This window comes from Pristiophorus japonicus, chromosome 16 (assembly GCF_044704955.1).
Source record: "Pristiophorus japonicus isolate sPriJap1 chromosome 16, sPriJap1.hap1, whole genome shotgun sequence".
NCBI classification, from domain to species: Eukaryota; Metazoa; Chordata; class Chondrichthyes; family Pristiophoridae; genus Pristiophorus; species Pristiophorus japonicus.
Genome location: NC_091992.1, coordinates 109,961,186 through 109,983,198, shown reverse-complemented (window position 1 = coordinate 109,983,198; position 22,013 = coordinate 109,961,186). Strand labels below are relative to the sequence as shown.

Here is a 22,013-nt window from a genome sequence, read left to right as displayed (position 1 = left end):
CTTGGGACAATGTCCATAGTTTAGCACATATACAGGATCATTCAGATCAATTTCCTGTGACACAGTGGCGCGACCATCGATTACATTTTGTTGCTGCCGCCTGCTCTCTACCTGATTATGCAGGTTGGGGTGGACCAGTGAGAGTCTGGTTTTAAGTGTCCTTTTCATGAGTAGCTCAGCCAGGGGCACCCCTGTGAGCGAGTGGGGTCTTGTGCAGTAGCTGAGCAGTACTTGGGACAGGCGGGTTTGGAGTGAGCCGCCTGTGACTCGTTTAAGGCTCTGTTTGATTGTTTGTACTGCCCGCTCTGCCTGCCCATTGGAGGCTGGTTTAAACGGGGCCAAGGTGACATGTTTGATCCCATTGCGGGTCATGAATTCTTTAAATTCGGCACTGGTGAAATATGGCCCTTTGTCACTGACCAGTATGTCAGGCAGGCCGTGGGTGGCAAACATGGCCCTCAGGCTTTCAATGGTGGCAGTGGTGGTGCTTCCCGACATTATTTCACATTCAATCCATTTTGAAAAAGCATCCACCACCACCAGGAACATTTTACCAAGAAACGGGCCCACATAGTCGACATGGAGCCTCAACCATAGTCTGGAGGGCCAGGACCACAAACATAGTGGTGCCTCTCTGGGCGCGTTGCTCAATTGAGCACACATATGGCATTGCCGTACACAGGAATCTAAGTCAGAGTCGATACGGGGCCACCACACGTGGGATCTGGCTATCGCTTTCATCATTACTATACCAGGTGTGTGCCGTGGAGATCCGAGATGAACGTCTCCCTGCCCTTTTTGGGTAGCACTACACAGTTGCCCCACAACAGGTAGTCTGCCTGAATGGACAGCTCATCCTTTCGCCGCTGAAACAACTTGATTAGCTCTTGCATTTCAATGGGGATGCTGGCCCAGCTCCCATGCAGTCCACAGTTTTTTACTAGGGACAGCAGAGGATCTTGGCTGGTCCAAGTCCTCATCTGGCGGGCCGCGACAGGTGTTTTATCATTTTCAAATGCTTCCATGACCAACAACAAGTCTGCAGGCTGCGCCATTTCCACCCCCGTGGTGGGCAATGGTAGCCGACTGAGAGCATCCACATAGTTCTCGGTGCCTGGCCTGTGGCGTATGGTATAGTTATACGTTGATAGCGCGAGTGCCCACCTTTGGTATGCGGGTTGAGGCATTAGGATTTATCCCCTTGTTTTCAGCAAACAGGGATATGAGGGGCTTGTGATCGGTTTCCAGCTCAAATTTGAGGCCAAACAGGTACTGATGCATTTTCTTTACACCGAACACACACGCTAATGCCTCTTTCTCAATCATGCTGTAGGCCCTCTCGGCCTTAAACAAGCTCCTGGAGGCATAGGTGCCAGGTTGCAACTTCCCCGCAACATTAGCTTGTTGCAATACACACCCGACTCCGTACGACGACGCATCACATGCTAGCACAAGTCTTTTACACGGGTTATACAATACAAGCAGCTTGTTGGAGCATAAAATGTTTCTGTCTTTCTCAAAAGCAATTACTTGTTTTTTTTCCCCATACCCAGTTTTCACCTTTACGCAATAACACATGTAGGGGCTCTAAGAGGGTGCTTAACCCCGGTAGGAAGTTACCGAAATAGTTGACGAGTCCCAGGAACGACCGCAGCTCCGTGATGTTCTGTGGCCTGGGCGCGTTCCTGATAGCCTCTGTCTTGGGGTCTGTGGGCCGAATGCCGTCCGCCGCGATCTTTCTCCCCAAAAACTCCACTTCTGTTGCCATGAAGACACATTTCGACCTCTTCAGCCGCAGCCCTACGCGATCCAGTCGCTGGAGGACCTCCTCCAGGTTTTGTAGGTGCTCGACGGTGTCCCAACCCGTGACCAATATGTCGTCCTGAAAAACCACCGTGCGTGGTACTGACTTGAGTAGGCTCGCCATGTTTCTCTGGAAGATCGCTGCAGCCAACCGAATTCCAAATGGGCATCTGTTGTAGATGAACAGTCCCTTGTGCGTGTTGATGCAGGTGAGGCCCTTCGAAGACTCCTCCAGCTCCTGTGTCATCTAGGTCGAAGTCAGGTCAAGCTTAGTGAACGTCTTGTCTCCTGCCAGCGTCGCAAATAGGTCGTCTGTCTTAGGTAGCGGGTATTGGTCCTGTAGCGAAAAATGATTAATAGTTGCTTTATAATCGCCGCAAATCCTGACTGTGACATCACTTTTGAGTACTGGAACAAACGGAACTCTTTGAATTCCACTGTGGAGATGATGCCCTCGCATTGCAGCCTGCCCAGCTCGATTTCCACTCCCTCATCATGTGAGGTACCGCTTGCGCCTTGTGATGAATGGGTCGTGCCTCTGCGACCAAGTGGATCCGCACCTTCACCCCGGAAAAGTTTCCAATGCCCGGCTCAAAAAGGGAAGGAAATTTGTTCAGAACCTGGGTACATGAGGCCTCATCGACATGTGATAGCACTCGGATGTCATTCCCAGTTCCAGTGGATTTTGCCCAGCCAGCTCCTTCCAAGCAGTGTGGGGCCATCGCCCGGGACATTCCAGAGTGGCAGTTCATGCACCCTGCCCTCGTAGGTGACCTTGACCATGGCTCTGGCCAGGACAGTGATGAGCTCTTTGGTGTACGATCTCAGTTTCGTGTGGATGGGACTCAGGGCTGGTCTGAGTGCCTTGTTGCACCACAGTCTCTCAAACATCTTTTTACTCATGATGGATTGGCTAGCGCCAGTGTCCAGTTCCATGGCTACGGGTAAGCCATTCAATTTTACATTTAGCATTATAGGTGGACATTTCATCTCAAATGTGTGCACCCCGTGTACTTCAGCATCTGCCTCCTCTCTCTGAGGCTCAAAATTGCTTTGATCCACCATGGACCGATCTTCCTCTGCCACCTGGTGGTTAGCAGGTTTTGCAGAGCTTGCAGCTCGTCTGCCAGCTCATTGGAGATGCCCCATTGTTCTACAGTTCTTGCAAACACACCCTTTGAAGCGGCATGTATAGGCTGAATGGAAGCATCCACATTGCCAACAAGGTGTGAATTGCCTTGCATTCATCCTTTGTTGTGGACTCTCAGTCATCTGGGTCACCTGAGACCTGCTGGCAGTTGCAGACTCATGGTTTCTGCCCTGTACATTTCTGCTCGCAAACACAGTTCCAGTTAATTTATGAACATTGCTACCACTTGTGTGCTGAGAGGTTTGTTTGGTGTTATCACTGGTGGACATAAACGCCTGTGCTATCACAATGGCCTTACGGAGGGTCAGTGTCTCTACAGTCAAAGGTTTTCGTAGGATGGTCTCGTGGCCAATGCCCAGTACAGAAAAGTCTCTGAGCATCGACTCCAGGTAGCCATCAAACTCACATTGTCCTGCGTCGCCTTAGCTCGGCACATAGCTCGCCACTTCCTGACCTTCAGATCGCTGGCACGTGTAGAACCGATACCTCCCCATCAACACGCTCTCCTTCGGGTTAAGATGCTCCTGAACCAATGTACACAGTTCCTCATACGACTTATCTGTGGGTTTCACCGGAGCCAGAAGATTCTTCATGAGGCTGTAGGTCGGTGCCCTGCAGACCGTGAGGAGGACCACTCTCCTTTTTGCAGCACTTCCTTCTCCATCCAGCTCATTGCCATTTGACATAGGCTTCCCGGTCCACATCCTCCGGGAACTTCTCCAGGATGCCCACAGCTTGCTGCAACTTTGCGTTGGATTCGTATACTCGTCGCCAGTTATTGTGTTCCCAACACAGATGAGACTGCACACGGGGAGGTTAAAGTAACAATGACCTCAGTCTTTATTAAGACACTCCAGAGTGAGGAACAGGCCTTAGGGGCCGGCTTATATACAGTGCTTCCAAGGGATGCTGGGATCCCTTGGGACTTCAGGGGATGCGCTTCCTGGTGGCATAACATGGGAGTGCATGCTTTGCAGATACACAACACATTCCATCTCAAAGCAACTCATTAATATTGGGCCGGATTTTCGCCAGGTTTGCGACCGGGTTTTCGCCACGATTTGACCCTCCGCGGTGAAAACCCGGTTGGCGGGATCCTCGGGTACCTGTTTGCGGTGGCGCTTTCAAGTACTGCTGGGGAGAGGTGCGCTGACGTGCAATGACGCAGATTACATTTGCGTCATACTTTTGGCACTCTCCCGACCCTTTTCCCACGCCCAGAATACCGACAGGACAAAACTGTTGGTGCAGTCTTGCCAGCAGGGGTAAATATGAAAACCTGCACAAAAGGTAAGTTGATGTATTTTTTTCAGTGATTCGATAGATAAGGGTCTTCAAAATATTTTTGGAATGTTTTTTGGAATTTTTTGGTTTTTGTTTTTCCTCCCTCCCAAGGCCTCTCTCTCAGAGTTCCTGGCCCCGGACTAAAGTTGCCGAAACTTGCGGATTGTGCCGTGAATCGTCGTGCAACGCCTCCTTTACCAAAGGCCGAAAGTTCGGCCTAAAAATAGTAATTTTGACCTAAAACTACTGTTTTCGCCTAAAACCGAAAATCTAGCCCTACGTAGTACGTGAAGTGACAACATGCTTTCTAAATGTGTCTTTTTTCCACCTGATTTTTCAGTTTTCAGCATTTTGTTTTCAGTGAATTGGTAAAAATGACAGTGATGCAATCCATCTTGGCATGTGTATAATTGCATGGGACATTGAAAACAAATGTACAGGCTCCATAATAAATATAATCAAAAAGCAAATTCAAATTTCTCACTTAAGAAACCGCTCAAAGAAAGAGATTTTGATAAATGCTTGCATAAAGTTTCAGTGGTATCTGGGCTATTGCTAGAACCTCTGTGCCATGATTAACTTTGCAATGCAGAAGGACTGGAAGGTGCACTTTCACTACTTCATATTGTGAGTATTTGATTCTGTGGTAATTTACTGGTTATTTGTTTCCCTTGGGGAAGTTAGCTGTCTGCCCAAAGTGTCTATGTCCTCGATGGGAAAGCTTTATCCGCTGACCTGTCGCTCATCATCAGAGATTCTTTCTTCCAGACTTCTGATTTTGATTTGGACCATCCATCCCCCATTTCAGGTCTGTCGCTGGTTATAACAGAACTAGTGCAGTCTCACAATAGATTGGTGATGGACCAATGTGAGTTTTTTTCTTGATATCAGGCTTGTGATTAGTGCCAGTCTAGTTGAGTAAAATTATTTTTGTAATCCACAGGTTTTTAGCATAGTATTTATTTCTGGAATGGTGTGCAGCTTTTCATGTTGCTTTGAATCAGTATTCTATGTTAAGGATTCCATTGCAATTTAGTGAGTAGCACAAATAAATAAATAATGGCCCAGAAATTCCTCTGGGGGTCTTCCCGCGGTCAATTGCCTCCTCGCTGGATATTTTTTACGAATTTACCTGGTGGCCTAGGAGGCGCCCTGATTTCCGATGGGGAGGCCTTCTCCTACGCTGCAAAGCATGCTCCCGTGCAGAGAGTCTCGAAGCAGAAGATGCAGTCATGTGTGACTGCTCAGCTAATCAGGTAAGTATTTCACAGGTTCTCATTAATAGCACTGAGACTCACGTATCTACGAGTTCTCAGTGCTATTAATGGGAACAAAAGCAATCACACAAAATAATAAAAAATAAAAAACAGACCACACATCTTTAAAATTAATTGAAATTAAAGTTATTATATTTTCCCGATTTTTAAAAAAGTTTTTTTTAATTATGGTTAAAAATAAACTTATCATAGCGGGGAGGGTTTTTAAGAATAAAATGTGTTTTTCTAACTTTATTTTAAAATGTTTTTGTGTATTTTTAAACACTTGCGCCTGTAAAAGTAGTCGATGCGCCTGCTTTTTCAGGCGCAAGATTTTTGAGGACATTTGCTAGACAAGTTATCCGTAAATATCAGAAATCTTACCCTGCAAGTGTCCTCGCTCCCGATCTGCGAAGGATCTGTCAAGCCAGAAACTTGACAGATCGGAAAAGCTGATTTTCACGCATGCGCATTGCGCGCTGAAAACCGGCTTTTCCGATGCCTTCCCAGGTCCGTAGAAACTTCGTACGGACCCGGGACATCGGAATTCCAGCACCATTATCACATGAAATAAATAAGAAAATATTCTTCTATGAAATTAAAATGCAACTGCCTGGGTAGAAAAGACTCTTGTTAGTATCAATTACGGACTCAATAACAAAATGGCCACACAAGATGTTGTAATTGTATTCTCACAGGCCTCAGTTAATGGGCTAAAAAGCTGATTTTGGTTTGAAAGATGATTTACTGCCAAGGTGAGCAGGTCATTTAAGCCTGACCCTTAGAACTTGATAAGCCCAAGCTCAATTTGTAAGTTTCATTGACATTGTTGCTAGCAAGCACTTCACTTACTGAGGGCACAATAGATAGTTGCAGGAATAGATGATACATATTACAGTTGTCACATGCTATATTTAAGCAAAAATACAGTAGATGCTATGTATTCAACATAGATACTCTTTTAATAGAGCCCTTTAGTTAAAAGATATATTTGTAACATTGTGGTGCACTATGAAAACATTTTTATTCCAGAAATAGTCATAATGCAACAGCACCCCCACAGAATATGTTCATTAACATTTGCTGATCTTTACTGAATTCTCTCAAAACTGCATTTTCAGAAGGAAACATTGGAGGGCCACAAAAGACTCTGATTCATTAATAGTAATCCTTTTGTATGGTTAAGATTTATTAATTCTAGAGATCAAATCTTTTTGGAAGATGCATCTTAAAGCTTTCTAAGCACTTTCAAACATTGTGCATTCAATAAATATTAATGAACCACAAAGTGCAGGTGAATATTTTTTTTGGTCAGCAACGAAGTCACATTTTCTATTATCTCACAATGGCAGGTCACACGTCAGTCTCCCCATTCTGCTTCAATATAACAGTCGGGTTAAATCTATTTAATCTATTCGGCTGCCCTCATGTTTTATTCTTTCTTAAGAAATCTAACTGAACTGAGGCCAGGTCATCTATCCTCACAAATTAATTTTCTCATTTCAAATTTTTCCTCTCCCTTCCTCTCATCCTGGAGTACGATTCCATGAGCACCAAGAACACGTGTTAGGCTAGATCATGAGTGTTTGCAGGTTATTTAACTGCGGGTGCATGACAGCCAAGCACTATTCTGTCCTCTGCCAATCACTATACTTGTACATTTTCCAGCAAGAGTTACTAGACAATGATCAGCAACAGAAATATTGGCGAGAATTTGAACCCACCCCAGCCGCCCAGCAGGAATTAGACCGGGAGTCCTTTAAAATGGAGCATCCAAGTCGTGTTCTCACTTGCCACCATTTTAACTGCTCACTGTAATTAGGTGGTTATGGTGCTCGCCGGAAGTAAGCGGGAGCATCATAGATTTATGCAAATTGGGGTCTCATCATGTCATTGGGATTCCAAATACATTTTAACCTGGGCCTGAACGGAGAAGCAGCCAGAGCCAGGTGGAGGCAGGTCGAGAGGATGAAGTGACTCTTCAAGATAAGTGGAGAAATTCCCTTTTGTGGGCTCAGGAGGAGCAGGAGAAGTCCTCTGTGCCTCACAAGGAAGGTTTGAGTCTCCCCTGGGCCAAGATCCCCCTGTCCTCCACAAACCCCATCCCCACGACTTACCTGTTTCCCGATGAGCCTCCCTCTGATGCCGGCCGGTGGCCTCCAAATTCCTAAAATACCGTTCTTGTCGCTTTCCTCCATTTTGGGTGACCAGCTAGACCAGCGGCATGCAGATGAGGCCTGGGCTTTAAATTATGATGGGCCTCAAATTTAGGCCTGTAAATGCGTTTTGTACTCGCCCCGCCCAACTGTATCCCACTGCGGGTTTAAAAAAACTATTCTGCGCCCCCCCCCCCCCACCACCAAATTGCTGGAGGTCTTTTAATTTCACCCCTGCTGATGTGAGCTTACTCAACACAGACCAAGGATCCTGCCAGTTTGTATGCCTCAATGACATAGGAGCTATTGCATCTGGCAAATTAGAATTTATATTCTGCTTACAGAAAATGATCTCCACAATGTGCATTCACTGAGTTTATAAATGCTTCACATTGAATGCACATCAAACATTTAAAGTCATGAACTGCAGGTTACTAATTTTAATGCTTTGAATTCATTATTCAACCAGTCAGATTAATCAAAAGTATTATCGTGTATTTAAGTCATTTTGGAACTGAAACAGTTACTTAATTCAAGGTCCACTTGAGCTAATTTATTCTCTACTAGGTCATTTTCAGATAAGAGTAAAATTTACAAAGCTGAACAATATATTTTTGATTCAATTAGTTCTACTCATTGCAATATTAAGATCTAATTACGATCAGACCACTGCAGAACAAATGTTTTACTCAATCATTTGAGTATCTGTTAATTTATAGCTTTTTGTACCATTGTGTGAATCTGAACCTCATGGCTCATCAGTTCGGATTAGCAAAGAAAAAACAGTAATTACAAAATGCTGTTTAGCTAATGTCTTGTGTTAATTGAATAGTATCAATGAAAACATGAAAACTAGCACTGGGGCTCGAGGTAGGGGAGAATGATCTCAGTTACAAGCCATCCAATTTTCTCTTTTACTTAGAAGCTGGGAGTTTAGAAATATCACAAGATATGGATGAGAAAAGCCTTTCGGCCCAACTTAATTCATCTATCCAGAACAAGCCTACATTTCTACCATTGCTGCATCTGCTTGTTTCTTAAATGATTCCAGGGTTTTTGCCTTCATCAATCACTCTGTCCAGAAGTCCTGTTGAAATGATGCACTCTAGTTCCTCCGGTGCCCACCTCTCACGGAAGGCCGCAGGCATACCGATGTTCATCATTCCAAGTGTTGATCCCTATCTGTATTAAGAGGAACCTCCTGATATCAGTGTGAAAAGTTATATTTTACTAGTTGGACTGGTGTCCCCTTTTCCGATTCCACACTTTAAATTCAAGTAGTATTCTAGACTAACCTATGAAAAGCCCAAGAATCAAAATATAATGGATTCTAATCAGTCCATGGGGGAGGAGATATCAGTATAAAGATCGAGCAAACCTATACTTGCCTACTGAAGAGCCAGCCAGTCACCATGGTCTACACCAGCAAATGTGGTGGAATGGCCATAGCCTATCATAGAATCATAGAATGTTACAGTGCAGAACGAGGCCATTTGGCCATGCCAGCTCTTTGCAAGAGCACTGCAGTTTGTCCCACTCCCCTGCCCTTTCCCTATAGCCCTGCAAATTTGTTTTCTCCAAGTTCTTATTCAATTGCCTTTGGAAATCCACGATTGAACCTGCCTCCACCACCCTTTCAGACGGTGCATTCCAGATCCTAGCCACTCACTGTGTAAACATTTTTTTCCTCATGTCGCCTTTGGTTCTTCTGCCAATCACCTTAAATCTGTGTACTCTTACTCTTGACCTTTCCACCAATGGGAACAGTTTCTCTCTATCGACTCTGTCTGGACCCTTCATGGTTTTGAACACCTCTATCAAATCTCCTCTCAATCTTCTCTGATCTAAGGAGAACAACCCCAGCTTCTCCAGTTTATCCACATAACTGAAGTCCCTCATCCATGGAATCATTCTCGTAAATCTTTTCTGCACCCTCTCTAAGGCCTTCACATCCTTTCTAAAATGCGGTGCCCAGAATAGAATACAATACTCCAGTTGAGGCCGAACCAATGTTTTATAAAGGTTCATCATAACTTCCTTGCTTTATTAAACCCGGGATCCCGTATGCTTTTTTAACCGCTTTCTCAACCTGTCTTGTCACCTTCACCGATTTGTGCACATATACCACTAGGTCTCTCTATTCCTGCACCCCCTTTAGAATTGTACCCTTTAGTTTATAATGTCTCTCCTCGTTCTTCCTACCAAAATGTATCACTTTGCACTTTCCTGCATTCAATTTTATCTGCCACGTGTCCGCCCAGTCCATCAGCCTGTCTAATGTCCTCTTGAAATCGATCACTATCTTCCTCACTGTTCACTATACTTCCAAATTTGTGTCATCTGCACATTTTGAAATTGTGCCCTGTACAGCCGAGGCCAAGTCATTAACATATATCATTGAGACAGGATTAATAAATAATCTCATCGTAAAGGATCCTCTAGGAAAGAGTGATCATATCATGGTTGAATTTCAAATTCAGTTGGAGGGTGAGAAAGTTGGGTCTCAAACCAGTATCCTGATCTTAAATAAAGGCAATTAAAAAGGTATGAAGGCAGAGTTGGCTAAATTGGACTGGGAAAATAAATTAAAGAGTAAAATGGTTGATAAGCAGTGGCAGACATTTAAGGAGGTATTTCATAACTCTCAACAAAAATATATCCCAGTGAGAAGGAAAGACTTTAAGAGACGAGAGAACCATCCGTGGCTAATGAAGGAAGTAAAGGATGGTATCAAATTAAAAACAACAGCACACAATGTTGCCAAGATTAGTGGGAGGCCAGAGGATGGGAAAATGTTTTTAAACCAACAAAGGACGACTAAAAAAATAATAGAGAGAAGATGGATTTTGAGAGTATACTAGCAAGAAATATAAAAACGGATAGTAAGAACTTCTACAGGTATGTAAAAAGAAAGAGAGTAGCTAAAATAAATGTTGGTCCCTTAGAGGATGAGACTGGGGAATTAATAATGGGGAACAGGGAAATGGCAAAGACTTTGAACAAATATTTTGTATCAGTTTTCATGATAGAAGACACTAAAAGCATCCCAATAATAGATTATCAAGGGGCTAGAGGGAGGTGGGGAACTTAAAACAATCACCATCACTAAAGAAAAAGTACTCGGTAAAATAATGGAACTAAAGGTGAACAAGTCCCCTGGACCTGATGGCCTGCATCCTAGGGTCTTAAAAGAAATGGCTGCAGAGATAGTGGATGTATTGGTTGCAATCTACCAAAATTCCCTGTATTCTGGAGAGGTCCCAGTGGATTGGAAAACTGCAAATGTAATGCCCCTATTTAAAAAGTAGGGAGACAGAAAGTCTGACATCTGTCATTGGCAAAATGTTGGAGTCCATTATTAAGGAAACAGTAGCAGAACATTTGGAAAAGCATAATACAGTCAAGCAGAGTCAGCATGGTTTTATGAAAGGGAAATCATGTTTGACAAATTTGCTTGAGTTCTTTGAGGTTGTAAGAAGCAGGGTAGATAAGGGAGAACCAGTGGATGTGGTGTATTTGGATTTCCAGAAGGCATTCGATAAGGTGCCACATAAGCAATAGGAACAGGAGTAGGCCATGCGGCCCCTCGAGCCTGCTCCGCCATTCAATAAGATTATGGCTGATCTGATCATGGACTCAGCTCCACTTCCCTGCCCGCTCCCCATAACCCCTTATCCCCTTATCGTTTAAGAAACTGTCTATTTCTGTCTTAAATTTATTCAATGTCCGAGCTTTCACAGCTCTCTGCGGCAGCGAATTTCACAGATTTACAACCCTCTGAAAGAAGAAATTTCTCCTCATCTCTGTTTTAAATGGGCGACTCCTTATTCTAAGATCATGCCCTCTAGTTCTAGTCTCCACCGTCAGTGGAAACAGCCTCTCTGCATCCACCTTGTTAAGCCCCCTCATAATCGTATACATTTTGATAAGATCACCTCTCATTCTTGTGAATTCCAATGAGTAGAGGCCCAACCTACTCAACCTTTCCTCATAAGTCAACCCCGTCATCCCCAGAATCAATCTAGTGAACCTTCTCTGAACTGCCTCCAAAGCAAGTATATCCTTTCATAAATATGGAAACCAAAACTGCACGCAGTATTCCAGGTGTGGCCTTACCAATACCCTATATAGCTGTTGCAAGACTTACCTGCTTTTATACTCCATCCGCTGTGCAATAAAGGCCAAGATACCATTGGCCTTCCTGATCACTTGCTGTACTTGCATACTATCCTTTTGCGTTTCATGCATTAGTACCCCCAGGTCCCGCTGTACTGCGGCACTTTGCCATCTTTCTCCATTTAAATAATAACTTGCTCTTTGACTTTTTCTGCCAAAGTGCATGACCTCACACTTTCCAATATTATACTCCATTTGCCAACTTTTTGCCCACTCACTTAGCCTCTCTATGTCCTTTTGCAGATTTTTTGTGTTCTCCTCACACATTGCTTTTCCTCCCATCTTTGTATCGTCAGCAAGCTTGACTACGTTATGCTCAGTCCCTTCTTCCAAGTCGTTCATATAGATTGTAAATAGTTGGGGTCCCGGCACTGATCCCTGTGACACCCCACTAGTTACTGGTTGCCAACCAGAGAATGAACCATTTATCCTGACTCTCTGTTTTCTGTTAGTTAGCCAAGAATGGAAGCAAGTCTTCCTCGATTTCGAGAGACTGCCTTTGATGATGGGTGGGAGTGGGGGTGGTGGATGGGTGAACGGGACTCCTGGTGGGAGAGTATCTTGGGATTCCTCTTCCTGCTTGTATCCTGTGTGAGAACACCACCACAGGTCAGGGCTATAAATAGAGCTGGAACGCCGGGCCCTGGAACATCGTGAGCGAAAGTGCGGCGCATGAGGGTACGGGGCCCAGAACAGCCGAGGGCCATGGGGCAGCACGGACCTGCCCACACTGCGATATGTGTGCGCACTAGGTCCGTGCAGCAGAGCAGGTCTCCAGCCATCCTGGTTAACCCTTACCACTGGATAAAGGCCTAGCTCTGTCAAGCCCGTGTGGTGGCTGGTGTGCAACGGTCGCCACACGTTAAAAAAATCCACGCACAGGCATCTTCCACCCCTTCAATTGGAGTTCGGGATCTGGAACATCGGGTCCTTCATTGAAATATCTGTGTACTCTTGTGGAAGCAAGTCATCCTCATTCGAGGGACCGCCTATGATGATGATAATCTATCCATGCTAATATATTACCCCCAACCCCGTGAACTTTTATCTTGTGCAGTAACCTTTTATGTGGCACCTTGTCAAATGCCTTCTGGAAGTCCAAATACACCACATCCACTGGTTCCCCTTTATCCACCCTGTCCATTACATCCGCGAAGAACCGAAGCAAATTTGTCAAACATGACTTCCCCTTCATAAATCCATGCTGACTCTGCCTGACCGAATTTTGCTTTCCCAAATGTCCTGCTTTAATAACTGATTCCAACATTTTCCCAGCCACAGATGTTAGGCTAACTGGTCTATAGTTTCCTGCTTTTTATCTGCCTCCTTTTTTAAATAGGGGCATTACATTTGCAGTTTTCCAATCTGCTGGGACCTCCCCAGAATCCAGGAAATGTTGATAAATTACAACCAATGCATCCACAATCCCTGTCGCTACTTCTCTTAAGACCCTAGGATGCAAGCCATCAGGTCCAGGGGATTTATCTGCCTTTAGTCCCATTATCTTACTGAGTACCACCTCCTTAGTGATTGTGATTGTGTTAAGTTCCTCCCCCCCTATAGCCCCTTAGCTATCCATTGTTGGAATATTGTTTGTGTCCTCTACCATAAAGACTGATACAAAATATTTGTTCCAAGTTTCTGCCATCTGCATGTTCCCCATTACTAATTCCCTGGTTTCGTCCTCTAAGAGACCAACATTTACTTTAGCCACTCTTTTCCTTTTTATATACTTATAGAAACTCTTGCTATCTGTTTTTATGTTTTGTGCTAGTTTACTTTCATAGTCTATCTTCCCTTTCTTAATCATTTTTTTAGTTGTTCTTTGCTGGCTTTTAAAAGCTTCACAGTCTTCTGTCCTCCCACTAGTTTTGGCCACTTTGTGTGCCCTTGTTTTTAATTGGATACCGTCCTTAATTTCCTTAGTTAGCCACGGATGGCTATCTTTTCTCTTACACCCTTTCCTCTTCACTGGACTATATTTTTCTTGAGAGTTGTGAAATATCTCCTTAAATGTACACCACTGTTCATCAACCACTTCAATCTATTTTCCCAGTCCACTTTAACCAACTCTGCCCTCATACCTTCATAGTCTCCTTTATTTAAGCTTAGTATGCTGGTTAGAGATCCAAATTTCTCATCCTCCATTTGGATTTGAAATTCAATCATGCTATGATCACTCATTCCGAGGGATCCTTTACTAGGAGATTGTTTATTAATCCTGTCTCATTACACAGGACCAGATCTAAGATAGCCTGCCCCCTGGTTGGTTCCGTTACATACTGCTCAAGGAACCCGTCCCTTATGCACTCTATGAACTCCTCCTCAAGGCTACCCTGACCAATTTGATTTGTCCACATAAAAGGTTACTGCACAAGATAAGAGCTCATGGGGGTTGGGGGTAATATATTAGCATAGATAGAGGATTTGTTAACTCACAGAAAACAGATAAATGGGTCATTTTACGGTTGGCAAATGGGAACTCGTGGGGTGCCACAGGGATCAGTGCTGGGGCCTCAACTATTTACAATCTATATTAATGACTTGGATGAAGGGACCGAGTGTAATGTAGCCAAGTTTGCTGATGATACACATATGGGTGGGAAAGCAAAGGACACAAAGAATCTGCAAAAGGATATAGACAGGCTAATGAGTGGGCAAACATTTGGCAGATGGAGTATAATGTGGGAAAGTGTGAGATTTTCTACTTTGGCAGGAAAAATAAAAAAGCAAATTGTTATCTAAATGGAGAGAGATTACAAAATGCTGCAGTACAGAGGGACCTGGGAGTCCTTGTGCATGAAACCCAAAAATTAGTATGCAGGTACAGCAAGTAATCAGGAAGGCTGGATCATTGAATATATTTAAGGTGGAGATAGACAGATTTTTTGAATGATAAGGGAATGAAGGGTTATGGGGAACGGGCAGGGAAGTGGAGCTGAGCCCAAGATCAGATCAGCCATGATTTTATTAAATGGCAGAGCAGGCTCGATGGGGCCTACTCCTGCTCCTATTTCTTTTGTTCTTATGTTCTTATCAAGAAAAGCAGTGGTCCCAGTACTGACCCCTGGGGAACACCACTGTATACCTTCCTCCAGTCTGGAAACACAACCGTTCACTACTGCTCTGGTTAAACCGACTGGCCTGTAGTTGCTGGGTTTATCGTTGCACCCTTTCTGGAACAAAGGTGTAACATTTGCAATTTCCAGTTCTGGCACTACCTCTGTATCGAAGCAGGATTGGAAGATTATGCCCAGTGCCTCTGCAATTTCCATCTTAGCTTCCCTCAGCATCCTAGAATGCATCCAATCTGGTCCTGGTGACTTATCTACTTTTAAGAACGGCCAGCCTTTGTAGTACCTCATCTTTAGCAATTTTTTATCTCATCGAGTACCTCAACTACCTCCTCTTTCACTATGACTTTGTCAGCATCTTCTTCCTTGGTAAAGACAGATGCAAAGTACTCATTTAGTACCTCAACCATGCCCTCTGCCTCCATGCGTATCTCTCCTTTTTTGGTCCATAATTGCCCCATCCCTCCTCTTACTACCAAAATACTATTTATCTGCCTATAGAAGACTTTTGGATTCCCCTTTATGTTCGCTCCCAATTAATTCTCATAATCTCACTTTGCCCCTCTATTTCCTTTTTCACTTCCCCTCTGAATTTTCTATATTCAGCCTGGTTCTCACTTGTCTTCTCAACCTGACATCTGTCAAACGCCCCCTTTTTCTGCTTCATCTTACTCTCTATCTCTTTCATCATCCAGGGAGCTCTGACTTTGGTTGCACCACCTTTCCCCCTCATGGGAATGTACCTTGACTCTACCTGCACCATCTCTTCTTTAAAGGCAGCCCATTGTTCAATTACAGTTTTATCTGCCAATCATTGATTCCAATTTACTCGGGCCAGATCCATTCTCAACCCTCTGAAATTGGCCTTTCTCCAATTAAGTATTTTTACTCAAGATTGCTCCCCATCCTTTTCCATAGCTAATCTAATCCCTATGATACGATGATCACTGTTCCCTAAATGTTCACCAACTGACACTTGCTCCACTTGACCCACCTCATTCCCCAGAACCAGATCCAGCAATGCCTTCCTCCTCGTCGGGTCAGAAACATACTGATCAAGAAAGTTCTCCTGACCACACTTCAGAAATTCTTCCCCCTCTCTGCCCTTTACACTATTACTATCCCAATCTATAGGAGGATAGTTGAAGTCCCCCATTATCAATACCCGATAGTCTTGCACCTCTCTGTAATTTCCCTGCAAATGTGCTTCTCTATATCCTTCCCACTAGTTGGTGGACTGTAGAATACCCCCATTAATTTAATGGCAACTCTATTGTTTCTTAACTTGAACCAAATAGATTCTGTCCTTGACCCCTCCAGGACATCCTCCCTCTCCAACACTGTAACATTCTCCTTAACCAATACTGCCACCCCACCTCCTTTCTTTTCTTTCCTTCCCTATCTTTCCTATCAAATCCAATAGTTTTATATTTACTGACCATTTAATTTATTGACCATCATTTCAAAAGGAAAAAGCAAGAATTGCACCATAGCAGATTTGAAGAAGTCCAATTCCCTGATGTCCAGTTGTCAGTACCCTATTTACCCAGGTTGAGTTATGATTTTGTTACATGTAGTGCATTATAGAAACATAGAAAATAGGTGCAGGCCCTTCAAGCCTGCACCAACATTCAATAAGATCATGGCTGATCATTCACCTCAATCCCCCTTTCCTGCTTTCTCTCCATAGCCCCCTGATACCTTTAGCTGTAAGGGCCATATCCAACTCCCTCTTGAATATATCTAACGAACTGGCATCAACAACTCTCTGCGGAAGAGAATTCCACAGGTTAACAAATCTCTGAGTGAAGAAGTTTCTCCTCATCTCGGTCCTAAATGGCTTACCCCTTATCCTTAGATTGTGACCTATGGTTCTGGACTCCCCCAACATCGGGAACATTCTTCCTGCATCTAACCTGTCCAGTCCCCTCAAAATTTGTTTTGTTTCTATGAGATCCCCTCTCATCCTTCTAAACTCCAGTGAATACAGGCCCAGTTGATCCAGTCTCTCCTCATATGTCAGCCCTCCCATCCCGGGAATCAGTCTGATGAACCTTTGCTGCACTCCCTCAATAGCAAGAACGTCCTTCCTCAGATTAGGAGACCAAATTGGAACACAATATTCCAGGTGAGGCCTCACCAAGGCCCTGTACAACTGCAGTAAGATCTCCCTGCTCCTATACTCAAATCCCCTAGCTATGAAGGCCAATGTGCCATTTGCCTTCTTCACCACCTGCTGCACCTGCATGCCAACCTTCAATGACTGATGTACCAAGACACCCAGGTCTCATTGCACCTCCCCTTTTCCTAATCTGCCGCCATTCAGATAATATTCTGCCTTCATGTTTTTGCCACCAAAGTGGATAACCTCACATTTATCCACATTATACTTCATCTGCCATGCATTTGCCCACTCACCTAACCTATCCAAGTCGCTCTGCAGCCTCATAGCATCCTCCTCGCAGCTCACACCGCCACCCAGCTTAGTGTCATCTGCAAACTTGGAGATATTACTCTCAATTCCTTCATCTAAATCATTGATGTATATTGTAAATAGCTGGGGTCCCAGCACTGAGCCCTGCGGCACCCCACTAGTCACTGCCTGCCATTCTGAAAAGGACCCGTTTATCCCGACTCTCTGCTTCCTGTCTGCCAACCAGTTCTCTATCCATGTCAATACATTACCCCCAATACCATGTGCTTTAATTTTGCACATCAATCTCTTGTGTGAGACCTTGTCAAAAGCCTTTTGAAAGTCCAAATACACCACTTGTTCTACCTTGTCCCTTGTCCACTCTACTAGTTACATCCTCAAAAAATTCCGGAAGATTTGTCAAGTATGATTTCCCTTTCATAAATCCATGCTGACTTGGACCGATCCTGTCATTGCTTTCCAAATGCGCTGCTATTTCATCTTTAATAATTGATTCCAACATTTTCCCCACTACTGATGTCAGGCTAACCGGTGTATAGTTCCCCGTTTTCTCTCTCCCTCCTTTTTTAAAAAGTGGTGTTGCATTAGCTACCCTCCAGTCCATTGGAACTGATCCAGAGTCGATTGACTTTTGGAAAATGATCACCAATGCATCCACTATTTCTAGGGCCACTTCCTTAAGTACTCTGGGATACAGACTATCAGGCCCTGGGGATTTATCGGCCTTCACTCCCATCAATTTCTCTAACACAATTTCCTGACTAATAAGGATTTCCTTCAGTTCCTTCTTCTCGCTAGACCCTCGGTCGCCAAGTATTTCCGGAAGGTTATTTGTTTCTTCTTTCGTGAATACAGAACCAAAGTATTTATTCAATTGGTCTGCCATTTCTTTGTTCCCCATTATAAATTCACCTGACTCTGACTGCAAGGGACCTACGTTTGTCTTCACTAATCTTTTTCTCTTCACATATCTATAGAAGCTTTTGCAGTCAGTTTTTATGTTCCCAGCAAGCTTCCTCTCATACTCTATTTTCCCCCTCCTAATTAAACCCTTTGTCCTCCTCTGCTGAATTCTAAATTTCTCCCAGTCCTCAGGTTTGCTGCTTTTTCTGGTCAATTTATATGTCTCTTCCTTGGATTTAACACTATCCCTAATTTCTCTTGTTAGCCACGGTTGAGCAACCTTCCCCGTTTTATTTTTACTCCAGACAGGGATGTACAATTGTTGAAGTTCATCCATGTGATCTTTAAATGTCTGCCATTGCCTATCCACTGTCAACTCTTTATGTATCATTCGCCAGTCTATTCCAGCCAATTCACGTCTCATACCATCGAAGTTACCTTTCCTTAAGTTCAGGACCCTAGTCTCTGAATTAACGGTGTCACTCTCCATCTTAATAAAAAATTCTACCATATTATGGTCACTCTTCCCCAAGGGGCCTCGCACAACAAGATTGCTAATTAGTCCTTTCTCGTTACATATCACCCAGTCTAGGATGGCCAGCTCTCTAGTTGGTTCCTCGACATATTGTTCTGGAAAGCCATCCCTAACACACTCCAGAAAATCCTCCTCCACTGTACTGCTACCAGTTTGGTTAGCCCAATCTATATGTAGATTAAAATTGCCCATGATAACTACTGTACCTTTATTGCACGCACCCCTAGTTTGATGCTGTCCCCAACCTCACTACTTCTGTTTGGTGGGCTGTACACAATTCCCACTAGTGTTTTCTGCCCTTTGGTATTCTGTAGCTCCATCTATACCGATTCCACATCATCCAAGCTAATGTCCTTTCTTACTATTGCATTAATATCTTCTCTAACCAGCAACGCTACCCCACCTCCTTTTCCTTTCTGTCTATCCTTTCTGAATGTTGAATACCCCTGGATGTTGAGATCCCAGCCTTGGCCACCCTGGAGCCATGTCTCCGTAATCCCAATTATATCATATTCGTTAATAGCTGCCTGCGCAGTTAATTTGTCCACCTTATTACGAATACTCCTCGCATTGAGGCACAGAGCCTTCAGGCTTGTCTTTTTAGCACACTTTGTCCCTTTAGACTTTTGCTGTAATGTGGCCCTTTTTTGATTTTTGCCTTGGGTTTCTCTGCCCTCCACTTTTACTTTTCTTCTTTCTATCTTTTGCTTCTGCCCCCATTTTACTTCCCTTTGTCTCCCTGCATAGGTTCCCATCCCACTGCCATATTAGTTTAACCCCTCCCCAACAGAACTAGCAAACACTAGTTATGTGTAACTAGAAATCACAAGATAGGTTGGGATGAAGAAGCTTTAAATCCAGTTAGTTTATTATTTTCAGAAAATCAACCCCAGCATTTTCCCATTACAGTATCTAGTTATTTCTTAAATGGGTCCACCATTTCTGGCAATCCTTTTTAGGTATTGCTTCTCTTCTGTATTAATAAATCATTCTTGATATTTGCCCTCCATTATCCTGAACCTGCTGTCCTGGCATTTCTGAAAGTACCGTTCCAGGTTTGTGTTGCAGAAATCATGCGGTGTAAAAATCATTTTCTGCATACTTTTAAAATGCTACACAATATATAATTTACTAAGCAGCTTTCATCCCTAGAAATATGCTTGTGAAAGCAATATTTTTCTTCATTTTGCAAAAACCTAGCAGAACTGCTGAAATCAAATTGAACATTTGATCAGTCTTCCCAGAATAATGAGATTTGTTCCTCAGAAGCTGCCTTCTAATTGTCTGCACACTGTTTGATGTTAACTGCACGAAGGATAAAAGCATAATATGTTAAGTGTTAACTTTAGTGAGATTGATTTTCACCGTTATTTTCAATTTCAGGGAACAACACAAAGACTGGCACTCTGGCTCATGAGGAAATCATGAGCTTAGACAATGGACGGTTCCCAGCACTGGAACTCAACAACAGACGACTTTCAGTGAAGAATTCCTTCTGTAGAAAGAATGGCATCTACAACAGGTAGCCACCATAGCTCGCACTTAAAAAAAAAGTTATTAAGCATCAACTGCTCAGTATAACTTCTTGACGGTTTCTGAAGTAAGATTCAGGGACTGGTTTAAAACTAGGGTTGCCATCATTTGCCAAGTGCAAACTGAACAGAGAATGAGGCTGGTAGGAAGTGGTGGGATGGGGGTGCAGGCACTGCTACAGATTTATTTTTTAAATTGCATGTATTAAGGCAAATTACTTCAATCATTATGTGGGCTTAACAGCAGCAGGTACACCTATTACTTTGCAACTTCTCTCTTCTTTCGCTGTGTTGCGAGATTCCCAGACTCCTGCATGTTTGCCTGTTTTTGGATTAGGTGTAGTGCTTATGCCTCCTTATTATTGCTCTTTATTTGTATTATATTTTGTATCCAGTTTTTTGTATTTGTTTATTTGGAGCCATTGCCATGCTTGCCAGTTATAGTGTAAAATTATTTTTTGACTCTTTGTTTATATTGTTTTGCTGAACTGTCTTTCTATTTATGACTAATTAATAGTTGTACTGTATTATATTGTATTTATTATTAGTTTTGAATCTATTTCTTTTATTTATTTGAAGGTAATGTCTATTATGTTTTATATTTACCTTGGTGCAACCTCGCAACCTGTCCCAAATCTAATGATATCTGACTGTTGGACGAATTCCCTCTGCCTCTAAGGCTAGATCCCAGCATTAGACCAGGAGCCAGACCACACTAGCTGCATGTTCTAGACCTTGTTCTCACTTGTGGCTGGTTTGTGCCTTGCATTACCTTTCTCTCTCAGGTGGTACCACAGCCACTCGAGCATCACCCCCGAGTTGCACTCCACTTCATCAAAAGCCACTGGCTGTGCAACCCCCAAATTTCACAATTGACTTCTGGGACCAGCTGCTTCTCTGCTTGCTGGTGGCTCTGGATTTAATTTCAAGCCCTGATCATTTTGCAGACTTGGGAACACTTCAAATCAGTCCAGTTTTTACATTTTACTGTAAATCCTGGAACACCAACAAAAGAAGATCGGGACAAAATAGCTGAAGTCCAGATTTTTGTCCATGGTTTAAATTAAGAAATGTAAAACTAGGCTGTTGGATCAAAAACTGGACAGATGGCAACCCTAGTTAAATAACAGCACCAGTTCTTTCTGGTGCTGGTTCTATCTACAAGACATATCTTGTTTATAGTGGCAAACAGGGCTCTGAATCAACAAGAAAAAACACTGTGAGAAATTGAAATAAAATCTGCTTGCTGGTGGATGGTTTGTGCAAAATATCCTAGTCTGGTAGTCTTCACGTGTGAATTTGCAGTGATGAACTAACATGTCGACCAAAAGATCACCAGGCTTCTGCCCCCATTTTCCATTTCATCTGTCCTTCAAATGGTTTTCATGACATCTACTTTGGAATTGGCTCTCTTTCTGTGGCTCCAAAATGGAGTATATATTCTTGAAGTGTTGTGCATGTGCATACAGAATGCACAGCCTGTTGGTGCATGGACTTTACTTTTTTTTTAAATGTAGCTTTGACAGAGCCCTTACCCAGTGTAGTATTAGGCCATGTAGACTGGGAAGGTTCCTGGCTCAATTTCCATTCCAGTTAGCTAATCTCATCTTAAGCAGTATTGGGATCCTACAATTAGCCTTAGTGCCCTTGGGTTAAGGAGAGAAAAATATCAGTCAGATTTTCCAACTCCAGATTGCCACCCAGTAACTC

At 43.4% G+C, this 22,013-nt stretch overlaps 1 protein-coding gene across 1 annotated transcript in view; it reads left to right on the top strand.

The window, feature by feature from the left end:
* sdk2b (sidekick cell adhesion molecule 2b) overlaps positions 1 to 22,013 on the top strand; it is a 460,427-nt gene that overhangs the window by 330,941 nt on the left and 107,473 nt on the right. The window contains exon 42 of the mRNA XM_070858209.1: positions 20,155 to 20,293. Coding sequence (XP_070714310.1) covers positions 20,155 to 20,293 — 139 coding nt within the window. The remainder of the gene's footprint in view (positions 1 to 20,154; positions 20,294 to 22,013) is intronic.